Here is a 13,565-nt window from a genome sequence, read left to right on the forward strand (position 1 = left end):
TTCCAGTTCATTTATTATGCTTACGTTTCCATGTATAGTATATAGAGCAGTATAAACAAGTTATTGTCTGTATGAAATTTTAGTTTGTACTGACTTCACTAGTGCTTTTTATGTAGCCTGTTGTAAAACTATGTAGATATCTAGATGAATTGATGTACCCCCTGGAAGACCTCAGCATGTCCCCTGGGGGTATACATACTCCTGGCTGAGAACCACTGCTCTAGGTGTTGATCTTGTAGCCAACCTGGAGCATTAAAAAAATCTTTAAGTCATAATCTATGTAACTATTTGTCATGAACCAAGAGCCTGCAATATTCATATGTAACTTTAGTTGAGACAAGTGCTCAGGATAAAAAGGTTCATTCTTTTTCCACAATATTTGTCATGGTATTTGCTTAACCTTTAAGAGAGCTTTGAAACTCCCACAGACTCCCTTAGCCCATCTACACTGTGCTTTACTTATGTTTTTTATTTCATTTCTAGCACTGTGACCTTAACTGGTCTAGTACAGACAAGAATTCTTCTCAATGAGGTTGCAGTGAGGTGGAGAAGAAGGAATAAAATGGCTCATCAGGAACACTGCTAGAACCCAGATAGCACCATCCATAACCCAGGCTGTTACCAGCACATCACATCCTGTGTTGGCAGACAGTGTCAGAGAGCTGTGGAACTCAGAGTAAATAGAGGACTAGTTTGGTGAACAGTCTCTTATCAGTGATGAAGAAGTTTAAGTTTAAAGTGCTTACTTGGAGCTCAGCTGCATCTTTGGATAGCTCCACAATCTTCTTCTGAAGGCCATCTGTATCCAACGCATTCCTAATGTTCTGATCAAAATGCAAACTATTAGACATAGCGAAGAAGAGTTACCAAATACACAGCTACCTTGATATAACGCCACCCGATACAACAAGAATTTGGATAGAACGCAGTAAAGCAGTGCTCTGGGGGGCAGAGCTGCATGCTCCGGTGGATCAAAGCAAGTTCGATATAACACGGTTTCACCTATAACATGGTAAGATTTTTTGGCTCCCAAGGACAGTGTTATATCGAGGCAGAGGTGTATTATTTTGGATGACCTGTCGAGAGAGATTGATAGTAAGATTTCCTCCTCTCAAATTGCTCCTTACTGACTGGCATCTCCAAAATACTCCAATAGGACGTGGGTGGGGGGGAGAAGAGAGAGATGGTCAATATCTTCACACCAAGCAAACCCTGCCTCTCTCTCCCCCCGCCACCCCCACAACACCTCTGGCCTTATAATGTGGACACCTACAGTGTCTACTGCATAGAAACCAAACCGGCTAGCTCTGGCTGCTTGCTGCCCTGCAACACTGATCTTTCCAACATGAGGCGCTGATGTACTTTTATTGGCACTGTCTCTGTGCCAACACAATCCTGAGTTTTGTCTTCTTCAGGACATATACTATAAACTCACCCCATTCAAGACACTTGGATCAGGTTTCCCACCGTATCACCCCCATCTCTCCCCAGAAGCTTTAGGCAGCTCTTGAAACTTTGAAAGACAGTACACTTTGGAGCAAGTTCTTGACAGCAACCTATCTAAGCACACCCAAGCTAGCTTTAATTTACCAACCTATGAATAGCAGTGAAATCATGGCAGCATATGCCCACCTGGCACTCTGGGTACATACTCAGGTGTCTAACCCACACTGACGTTTGTGCTGTATGGTTACACTAAAGCTACTGTGGGTCGGTCTACACTTGCTGCCATCACACATACCCCTGCATGCCTCCCTCCCCTGCAGTGTTAGCCAACACACATTATGCATATAATATAGTTTTGGGAAGTTATATTAATGTATTATGCTCTTCCCACAATTCCTGTCAGTCATGTCAAGTATCCCACAACACTTTACAAAGTTGATTTTGCATTAGCCAATAGGAATCCTGTAAAAGCCAAAATACACATGTCCTAGCACAGCTTGGGATGTACCTCTACACTCTATGGGTTTGGGATGTGGTATCTAGACTAGAGATAAGGAAAGGTAAAAAGCAACAAAATAAGGAACTGGTCAGTTGGATCTTCAATGACAGAGTGCTTTTTAAACTTGAAACAGCCGTAATATAAATGAAAATGGTTTTGGTTTGCATATTTGAAGCACACCTTCTGCATAATGTGAACATGCTGCAAGAGAAGATTAGCTTCACAGGAGGATGATAAGTATGTCTTTGTACCATCTGTTTTTGTTTTTAAGACAATAAATTTGGCTGAGTTTCCTTATTTGGTCTCTTGAACATTTCTCATAGTAAGCCACAAGGATAGTCAATCAATTGGCCATACTATTAATTAACAGCATGGACTTACTCTAAGAGGTTTGCAATTGATTGGATAAGTGACATGTTTTGGACGTTCTATTGATGGGCCTGGTGAAGCAGCACAGGACAATTCTCTGGATCCGTGAGATATTTCTTCTGTTTGTTGCACTGTGTCTTATGGGTCATTAGTCCCTATGGCGTTCTCTCTGTCTCTCTCTCTCTCTCTCTCTCTCTCTCTCTCTCTCTCTCTCTCTCTCTCTCTATATATATATATATATATATGACACACACACACACACACCACGAATAAGCCATATTTCCTGAAAAGTATGTTATAAAATATTCTACTTTACTTATAATGAAATATTTAAACTACCTTTGTCTTGATCTTCATGTTTCCTTCCAGTTAGATACAACAGCAACCTTATTTTAAAATGAGTGTCCCAAACACACACTATTATCCCCCCAAAACACCATTAAGCCATGATCATTATGCAGACTTTTGGGCGGTCTCTCAACATAAATAGGTCACAGCCAGTGACAGACATATTGATGGACAGAAGTCAGTTACTGCCTTTTAGTTGGGGTAAACACTTCCACCTAAAGTTCTTAATCCAGATCTTAGTTGAGTGGTGAAATAGAAGTGCATGTTATGGGCAAGAGTTTAGATAGACACTATTTCAGTGTTTGGGCCATCTGGAGTTGACATCTTTGGATCCTAAGTAGTAGGGAACCACCACCTCTGCTCTCCCCCAACAAACCAACCCTTATTCTCCCTCATCTGCCAGATGAATCTGAAATGTAATGCCTCTTGGAAACTCATGACTCACTATGAAGCTTCTGTTGTAGAAGATAACCAGTGATGCTATGTAATAGCTCAGGCTTGAAAGAATAGAAAAAAATCTATTCCTCAAATGCTCAGTTTAACTAGAGGAATACACGTACCGGTGAAGTTTATATATACTGTACCTCTTCCTGAAGAGAAGAAATCTTGATGATGAGAGACTGATTCTCTTTTTCCTGGTTAAGGAGAATACAGGAAGAGTCAGCTTGCCATGTTTTAAAGGTAGCATTGTTTAGAATAGTCATAGGATACTATCAAATTACTTGGGTGACCTTAGTTTCAAAGCTACTCTGCCTTGATCTGGTGAACCACTAAGTTAAGGAGCCACAAAAAAAGTCAGATGGCTAGAATGACGCTAGATGAGGTTTGCATTGTTGGAATAATGCAACATAATAATGAACATTGTGACCAATATAGTCTACTAAAGGATGTGGCATGTGTGACATTTGTGATAGTTTCCTGTAATAAAGTAAAAAGTGTAGCAGGCATCTTCATATTGTTTTTTCCCCAATATCCCCCCCCCCACTCTAGTGGAGTCCCTTTTTTGGTTGCACAATGAAACTTTAGTAGTTCTAGTCTATATCTACAGGCATCATACAGCGTGGGGAGAACGTAACTGACCAGTGCTCCTCACTCAGCATTATGGGGGAATTCATACCTCTGGAGGTCAAGAAAAAGATCTGAGCACCGCTAAAGAAGGACTTACATCTCATTCTAGCTATCTGCAGAAATCTCTCTCTCTCTCGGGGAACCAGAGAATGCCAATCTAAATTGCAGACTCCACAAGAGCTGCACAGAGCACTAGAATTACTAGAGGAACGTCAACCAATTTAAAGACAGGTGTGGCTACAGATTACAACACCAAACATTCTGCAAATTTAGCTGTATGCAAGACCAGAGGATTTTTTTAAGTGCGGATAGGGATAGTTGTAAGTATTTCCTAATGATTTACTTCACTATAAGACTTGAAATTATAAAACCTTCCATCTGAGGATCTCAAAGTGCTTTATGAACACTAATGAGTTACACTTCAACATTTTAGAGGTATTACTCCGATTATACAGGTGGGATAGTGAAGTTTCTTCTCACACCAGTTTTATACTGGTATAATTCTACTGACTTCAGTGTAAATTAAAGGAGAATCGGGCCCCAAGCGTTTTGCCCAAGATCCATACAAAAAAAAAAAAAAAAAGTGTCAGCAGAGCCAGGAATATGAACACAGGCATTCCTAATACCCACTGCTGTGTTTTAAAAGGTTAATCTTCCTCAACAATATCCCTTCCAGACAGTATTAGTGTTACATGGAGCAACAAAGATGCAAACAAAAGTTTATTTCAGTCATTGTGCCCCAAATTGAGAGGTTGCAAAAAGGCAGTTAACATATATCAGAGGCAAAGACAACACAAGAGTTTTATTTCCAAAGCTACATGAACTACCAGCCATATTAAGGGAACATAATTTCCTGATTTTATAATGGTAGGCAGCTCATTCCCTCAGTACAGCTTCTTACTTTTATACATTATCAGAAGACCTACTAGCTGTTTATGCTGGGTCACAATATTGCATCTCTTCTCTTCTGAAATGTTCAGGCTAATTTTCATTTCTTCCAGTTCCTCCTTTAATGATTTTGCTCTCATAACCGTCTGCTGGGCACTGCAGAAAGAAGAATCCAGCAAAGCCACAGGCATTAGATTTTTAAAGCTTATTATGTACATAGTATTTTTGGACACAGTAAGAGCCCCCAGAGATTCATCCTCATTGGCATGCTTTAAGGCAGACAGCAAGAATCTGCCAGTTGAGTTAGGTTTAAGATTGCACTTTGGGCTAAGGAATGACCTTTTACGGAATTTTTCATTGCTTTCTATTTCAGCATCCCCCTGCCATGCCACCAGGGCCTCTGCTGCTTCTGTTACCTTCATTCAGCCAAGGAATAGTCAATGGACTGCCCCGAGCACTTACAGTCTTGCTCTTGGATCATATCTAACTTACAACTTATAATCAAATGCACAATTAGATACAAGCAGAGTCTGTTTTAAGTGTTTGTTTGTTTCCATGGTCACTAAATGTTTTGTTCCTGCCAGAGGCCTACAGTGAGAGTCATTTTCCTGTAATATTATTTAGCTCTGTTGATGGGATGACCTAGCTGGGCACGTGTACGTGGTGTGACCACAACCCCTTCCTGTTATCTGTATGCAGACATGACCTCCCCAAGCACACTGCTGATATATGGCAGTTACCACTCCTTGCAACAAAGCCCGATGCCAGCTCTGTCCACATATCTATTCAGTGACACTATCATAGGACTTAATCACATCAGCCACGCCATCAGAGGCTCATTCACCTGCACATCTACCAACGTGATATGTGCCATCATGTGCCAGCAATGAACTTCTGCTGCATACATTGGCCAAACCAGACAGTCTCTACTTAAAAGAATAAATGGACACAAATCTGACACCAGGAATCAACCAGTAGGAGAACACTTCAACCTCTCTGGTCACTCAGTAACAGACTTAAAGGTGGCAATTTTGCAACAGAAAAGCTTCAAAAACAGACTTCAATGAGAAACTGCTAAACTAGAACTAATTTGCAAACTAGATACCATTAATTTAGGCTTGAATAGAGACTGGGAGTGGCTGGGTCATTACACAAATTGAATCTATTTCCCCATGTTAAGTATCCTCACACCTTCTTGTCAACTGTCTGGAATGGGCCATCATGATTATCACTACAAAAGTTACTTTTATTCCTGCTGGCAATAGCTCATCTCAATTAATTAGCCTCTTGGAGTTGGTAGGGCAACTTCCACCTTTTCATGTTCTCTGTATATATGTATATATATATATTCATTCTTACTATATGTTCCATTCAATGCATCCGATGAAGTGAGCTGTAGCCCACAAAAGCTTATGCCCAAATAAATGTATTAGTCTCTAAGGTGCCACAAGTACTCCTGTTCTCTTTGCGGATACAGACTAACACGGCTGCTACTCTGAAACCTACCACTTTGAAGGTCTTTCAGGCTCTGTTCTCCCTGTGGAAGGACCAGAGAGGACCCAGACCTACAAAAATCCTAGAATTAGGCAAAGTCCCAGTCTCCAGAACTAATGAGAGCCACAAAACCTGCTCTTGGTTGACAACTAACCCTGAAAAATATTCCGAGCTGCCCAAATTTCTACCTCTCGGCACACACACTGCTGCCTCGCTGTAGGTGCCCGGGCACCTAAGCCCCAGCCCAGTACACTCTGCAAACTGAAAAGAGATAGGCAGAGGGGTATCTTTTGTGTCTGTGGGGTCCAATACATTTGACATGCATGGAACTTGCTTCATGGTACCCAGAATGGCTGAGATGGGTGGTACCTTTAGCCCAACAGTTAGGATTCCCACATCTTGGGTGGGAAACCTCAGTTCAGATTCTCCCCATGGATAATCAGAAGGGATTTGTAGAGAGGTTCCTCACCTCTCAGGCCGTTAGACTATGACATATGATGTAGGTCATATTGAAGTTGTTCTACTCAGGGGTGAAAGTAACTTAAAGGACTTGCCTGTACTCCAGAGTCCTGCGGAGGGGGAGGGGGCTCAGCCAGAAGAGGCGTGGCCTCTATTGGAAGAGGTGGGGCCTTTAAATCCCAGGGCTTTTAAATCAGGATTTAAAAGGCTCAGGGATTCAGCTGAAGCTAGGGGCTGGGCCCTTTAAATCACCCCCAGAGCTACCAGCTGCAGAGGTGGCTGGGAGCCCTGGGATTTGGGCAGGGGTGAAAGTAATTTACATTTCTTACCCATATGGTCCAATCGCAAGCAACCCACCTCTCCTACGTACTTCATGGATCCTTCCCATTGCATGACATAGATAGAGAAAATAAAGCTACTATTACTACTACCAGTACCGTCTGTAATAAAACTGTACTATTAGAATAAGTCTGAAAAAGTGAAAACTGTCACATATTTCTCCTCGTCTTCCCTCCTCCTCCACCCAGGCTGCCGACATTAGGCTCCGTGCTTTCTCCCTGCCTGGCACTGAGCAGCAGCTGTGGGGGTTTCTCTCTAGCTTGCAGCAGGGAGACTGGCTGAGGGAGGGAGAAGCCTGCCTCCTGCATAAGAATAGTTGAAACTCAGCTGTTCCCTGTATGGTTCAGAAACATTTCAAAGAGGATCTGCAAGTGGTTTGGACATCACAACCATGATCCTCTGCTGGGGAGGGAATGGGATAGATTTGAACTTGGAAATGGTTCCTGATTTTGATTGTGTTTGTGTATAGGAGATGCCCTCATCCCGGGGGCAGAAAAGAACTGCCCCTGCCATGGTCACACACCCCCTCCTGCCCTTCTAACAACAACTGGAAGTGAAATTAACAAGGATGCCAGAAACGGCTTCTAACCCTGGGGGTTGAATTGCACAGAGAACAGCTGAGTTTAAACTGTTCTTATGCAGGCAGCAGCAGCAGGCATCTCACCCAGTGTCCCTACTGCAAACTAGAGCCTAGAGGAGAACCCCCTGCTGGGGGGAGAGGAATGCAGAGCCTTGTCTGCAGCCTGGCTGGAGGAGGGGGAGGGAGGAGATGAGAAACCAATGTGACAGTGAGTTTTCCCCTTCCACCTGCTTTTATTAGCTCTGAATTTAAGCTGTGCAGCCAAATGCTTGTATTTGTTGTGTATATTAGTATTGGAGAGAGATCCCCTCATCCCCGGGGGCAGACAAGGACTGCCCCTGCCATGGTCAAACACACCATCCCCACTGCCCCCAGCTACTGTGAGTGAAATTAACAAGGATGCCAGAAACCACTCCTAACCCTGAGGGCTGAACCACTCAGGGAACAGCGAGTTTAAACTACTTTTATGCAGGGGTCAGGCTTCTCCCCCCCTCAACCAGTCTCCTTTTCTTACCGGTCCTCCATACCGGCTTACTTTCACCTCTGGTTCTACTTTAAAAAGAATTTAAAATATTAATTGGCCCAGAGAGAGTGAGAAGCACTCTAGACTCCAGTGGTTAGGCACTCAAGAGGTGAGATGAGCTCTGTTCAAATCCCTTCTTCGGGCAGGTGGGGGAACTGACCCAGGATCTTCCACATCTCAGTTAAGTATATGAACCACTGAGCTAAAGTGAGGGCCTCTTTTCTCTTCTCCCCCTTCTCTTCCCCTCATGCCCATCAGGTCCATTTTGCCTGAATCCAGGAGAGGGGTTCTGGATTGCAAACAGAGATCCGTTCCTAACCCCATGAGAAGGGCAGGGCTTAGAACACACCACCTTTTGCCAGCTTTTCCCATTAGCTAGGTATCTGCCTCACATGCTGGCTTTTGTGAATTTTATTCTTTAGGTGCCTACCTCTTCATTGTATAGAGACCCAAGGCACCTAACTCAGGTTTTGGGGTTCTCACTGTTCCAGTGGTTTCCCAGGCATCGAAGAGTCAGGCGTTGTGATGCTTAGCATCACAACACTCATCTCTCTTTGCTGATCTGGGCCAAACTACCTGGATTTCCCCCAAAGGCACTGAGACAGTGAGGCAGCATGGTAGGGTGGGCATAAACTTCTAGGACTAACATTTAATCACGGAGCCTTTAACTACAAAGAGTCAAGCCAAATACTGAACTAAGAAAAACAGGAATAGATCTCCATTTCTTCCTCCTCCTCAGTGGCTTATTAGATAGATTAATGGGAACCACTTTTTCCAATTTTATAGAATAAACATGAGGTCCAGCATAGGGAGTTTTTGCAAATTTGGTCACCACTTCCAGACAGCAGGAGTTAAAAATTACTGAACTTGTGCTGAAAGCGTTCCACCTTTTTACTTGATTATTTAGATCCTCATTGTCCTCCATTAGCCTATTATTGGTATCCTCTAATGCTTCAATTGTCATCTTTAGTTTGCAGTTCTCCTCTTGAAGTTTCTGATTCTTGAACTGAAGGTCTGCTACACAAGTAATCAAGTCAGATGTCTCCCTGTATTCAATAAAAAACAAATCATAATTCCATGTTTTTCCTCAGTATGCGTCTTCCAACAAGGTAAAATGTGAACAGAAGAATTGTGTTCAGGCAAGTTTTAAGTTGGTAGACAATTGCTCTATTCTGATGCTACCACAACATCCACAAATCAAGGCTTTGAACCTACAAAAACACTTATGAATAACTTCACAGATGTAATAATCCCATTAATGGGGCCATATTCAATGTGCAAGTGTTCACAGGATAAAAAGGTGTGAGTGTTTGATAGTCACTTTCTCATAAGAAGTCACTGGCATCTACTATAAAATTTTAAAAATCCCCCCCTCCCCTGCCACCATTGAAAGCCTGTGATTAGCACAAGCTTTATTTCTAAAAATTGATAGAAGTGAAAATTTCAAAGCTAGATGTATGCCTAAACTGGAACCTCAGGAGTACACAATTTTGAATGTTTTTTGTATGGTGAATTGAACACAAAATTATGATTTTTAAGAGCACTATAAATATCAAGATGCTATTCATCAGTGGAACCCAAACATTAGTTGGAAAAAAACTCAATAGTACTAAGGGCTGGTCACCCTTTGAGATCAGACCCAAACACACTACTTTTTAATATGAATTAATATCAGACTTTGAAAGCACTTGAGAATTAACAGTGGAAATTTTGTTCATCAGTGAACACTAGCAAACCAAAGCTGAATTAGCAAAGTTTCAGTATAGCAAACGGTAAAAGAGGAATCAGCAAACGTTACAAGCAGGCACATGAACAGCAGTTGAAAAGTTAAGCCAAGTTCTGTATAGAACTTTAAACACTGATTTTATTCTTAACAAGGACTGTGTAACTAGGTTTTTGCAAAGTTCAAAGAGGCTCTAACAACAAGACGTTCTCAAAGTGGGGGGCACAGAATGTATCCAGGAAGGGAGGCACATGAGAAGTTTTAGTGGGGACCCCCCTCCAAACTTACTGTGCACATTCAGAGCTGGGTGGCCAGAGAGTAGTGGCTACTGGCTGGGTGCTCAGCTTTGACAGCAGCAGCTGAGAAGTAACGGTAGCATGATATGGTATTGCCACCCTTGCTTTTGCATGGCTGGTGGCAGCAGCTCTGCCCTCAGAGCTGGGCACCCAGCCAGCAGCTGCCACTCTCCACTCTCCTTTCAGAGCTGGGCAGCCAGAGAGTGGTGGCTGCTGGTGGGGCAGGCATAAATTACTACAGACAAAGAAGGGGGCACAATCAAATACGTTTGAGAACAACTGCTAGCAACAGTGCAGAGGAATGCACTTTGATCCCATCATCCATTTTTTTTTCCAGAAAGAGTTTAGGCCTATTAGAGAAGAACAACTGTATTAGGTTTAAGAAAAGTATTGCATGACTAAAACTTACAGGTCTCCTTTGGACACATCTCCACCTAAGGCCTCTAAACTTCCTGATGTAATGTTTATCCTAGCAGGAGTCTTTTTTGCTGAAAGACATTTTTCCAGTTTTAGTTTAAGGGGAAAAAGAAAAAAAAAAGTCAAGTATTCCTGAGTAAGAATGAAATATTCCACACCTGATAGAATGCTCTCATGCAATTTAAACACAGAATCTTCTGTATTTGTTGTCTCCTTAGTGGTATCTTCCCTGAAACAAGTAAACCATGAGGTTACTCAAAATAGATTCACTCTAGCCTACCTACACAGCCTGTAGTTAACACTCATTCTATTAAAACACATTCAAGTTCCTTGCTATATATATCCCTGATAATATAGTCCCACTCCTTAAGATATAGTGTGACCTTTAATTTCTTACTGACTTAGTGTGTTTTTAAAAAAACACACTATGTAGGAAGATGTGTGGTGAAAAGCCATCTTGCGGTCACTATCAGTTGTGTGATTCCCAGATGCTAATATATGCTCAGCATATTAACCCTGCAAACCAAACAAGTTATTCTTACTGTCTTGTCTTTATAGAAGACATTGTGTGAGATTAGAAGACAAAAAGATACACTGTTACCATTTTCTTTTACAGTCGTCAATCCACTCTTTCATGATAGCATGGTATGTTTCCAGGTCCATCGAGATGTCCCTTTTATCAGGATCAAGCATGTTGCACAGCTCTTCAAGACCACTGTCTTCTGACCCCCGGCTAGTTGTATGTCTCAGATAATCAACTATCTTGGAAACAGCTACTTTTCCTTAAAAATATGATTAGTCTTTGTACCAGTTCTAAAAGTCAAGACAACTTTATATAGGCAATACACTTTAATAAGGTGATTTGAATACATTCATAGCATGCCCAAGTGACTTGTGGTGCTCTAGACCAGCTACTGGCTAGAAAAATTCTAGTATGACACGGAGAGGCAGAAGCCAGGAGAAAATTTAGGATTAAGCGTTTCAGAGCTTAAAAAAAGGGAAGATTTCTGAGGTGAAACCCTGCCCCCACAGCAATATTTCTCTAGACAACAATGAGGTGGGATTTTAACCCACTAACACTGCCTCCTTTAAAAAGGAAAGCACTTAGATAAAAGTTAGTCTTTTATTCTCTTAGGCAATTATATCAAGAGCTAGCGGGAAAATGGCAAGTTACACCCCCCCCCCCGAAATTTTGATGTATTTATTTTAATCAAAATGACGATTTTCCCCACAAACATTGTACTTAGAGCTACTTATACTTTTTTGTACAACAAGAAGGCAAGCTGAGATTTCTAAGAAAAGAATCCTATTACTTCACTGACATGGTTATAATTTGCATTTCTAGGACACCTTTCAGAGGATCTCAAAGCGTTTTACAAACATTTTTTGGCCCCAAGTAGGCACTTGTCCTTGTTTTACAGATAGGAAACAGAGAGACAGACACCCACACTAGGTGACTAACTGTGCCATCCCTGTTTTTTTGTGAGAATGCCAGGAGAGTACCAGATCCCCAAACGATTTAGCCAGGAGACCATCCTCTCTCTTTATGTACCACACAGATTGTATTTTCTAAAAAGACTTAAAGCTTGAAATTAATTGAGCAAAAAAAGAGTAAATGGGGGGAGGGAAATTAAGACACCTCTGCGTTCTGTGTCACATGCACAGAAGATAGTGGTCAACAAGTCTTCTTCACAGATCAAGCTCACATCATAGGTGTTGTCAGCATTATTCGCCCATGATAGTCTCCATCCTATGAGGGATAAATACATTATAGTCCATCTAATTCTCATAGTTACCATGACCTACTTCAACTACATTTTTGTTTTTAATAGCATAAATTTACATGACATTCCCAGCGACGTTGTAACCTAAACAGCAAGCCTTTGATCATGCAGCTAACACAAGGGCCAAGGCAAACTCCTGCACTTGTGCAGAGATCCATTGAAGTCAACAGGGTCTTCCCACACATTATAATTTGCAGGCTTGGGAACTAAATATGGCTATGCTATAGACTTTATATACATGGACAGAATGTATGGAAGTAGAAGATTCTAGACTAGGTCTTTATGAAGGGGAAAAAGGGACTGGTAGGCTTCCTTAGACCAAATGCCCCCTCAGTGTGGTGTTTCAGGTCTTTTTAAAGAATTAAGTTCAACCATTTGAAACAGCCATCATTAGGCAACCTAACGTTTAGGGTTGATGAAAAGAAAGCTGGATACTTTTAAGTGTTGTTTATTGGAATTGTTTACCTCTTTCACTCAAAGACAGTCTCTTCACCACTGGAGATTGGAATGCAAAACATTCTGCCTTTTGGACTGTTGTTAAGAAAGGCAAGTTTGGACTTGATGTAAGGTAGTTATCCTTACATTTGACATTGGAAGCTGCAGATAGTTGACCCATACAGATGTTAGCCTCTTCACTTTTGAGAAGGGGTGGAGAACTCTCAATTTGGCACATTGGTAGCCAGGGCTTTCTGGTCTTCTCTTTATTTTTACCAATTGAATAGGTTGCATTGCCAGTGGGGAAGTCAGACTTGCATTGTCTGTGTCCTGTGGCCTGCTTACATGGAGAGAAAATATTATCACTACTGGGGCTTAGGAAATATGGCCCAGTAGCCTCATGACTTTTAAAGGTCCTTTTCTTCAATATCTCCTCTAAGTTTTTCTTGATATTAGTCTGTGGGCTGTCAAAGTTCCTAGACTGAAACTTTGGGATCTGTAAAGCAGGATTAGAGACTTGGTCCATCATCTGGATAGTCTTGATCTTTCGGCAAATGCTGTCCACTGGGTTATGATGACGTTTGTTAGTTACATTTTCAGAAGACATCATTGATTTCTGTTTGAAAAGTATCTGAACGAGAGAGTGAACATAAAAGTCAGAAATATTAATTTAAACATTCTTTGCAGCAGTCTGTATCTAATAGGCAGTCTATACAAAACAGGAGATAGTGGTGTCTGAGAACTCTTGGATAACATTTGAGTATTTTCTTGCAAGTCTTAATTCATCTAAGTTGAAAATAATTAAAGAACTCAAGCTGGTTAGAGGGGAAAAAGGAAAATAAATTCATCCCCCTTTTTAAAAGCAAGATTTAAAGAAGTTTGACTAACTTTATGGTT

The 13,565-nt window shown here is 41.5% G+C and overlaps 1 protein-coding gene across 1 annotated transcript in view; it reads right to left on the reverse strand.

Annotated features, from left to right (window-relative positions):
* Positions 1-13,275, reverse strand: part of LOC115638950 (lymphoid-restricted membrane protein-like) — a 63,399-nt gene extending 50,124 nt beyond the window's left edge. The window contains 9 exon segments of the mRNA XM_030541124.1: positions 747-824; positions 3,247-3,297; positions 4,657-4,774; positions 8,901-9,059; positions 10,442-10,520; positions 10,608-10,678; positions 11,051-11,231; positions 12,089-12,199; positions 12,699-13,275. Coding sequence (XP_030396984.1) covers positions 747-824; positions 3,247-3,297; positions 4,657-4,774; positions 8,901-9,059; positions 10,442-10,520; positions 10,608-10,678; positions 11,051-11,231; positions 12,089-12,199; positions 12,699-13,275 — 1,425 coding nt within the window.
* Positions 13,276-13,565: the final 290 nt, after the last annotated feature.

This window comes from Gopherus evgoodei, chromosome 1, assembly GCF_007399415.2.
Source record: "Gopherus evgoodei ecotype Sinaloan lineage chromosome 1, rGopEvg1_v1.p, whole genome shotgun sequence".
In the NCBI taxonomy this organism is placed as follows: Eukaryota; Metazoa; Chordata; order Testudines; family Testudinidae; genus Gopherus; species Gopherus evgoodei.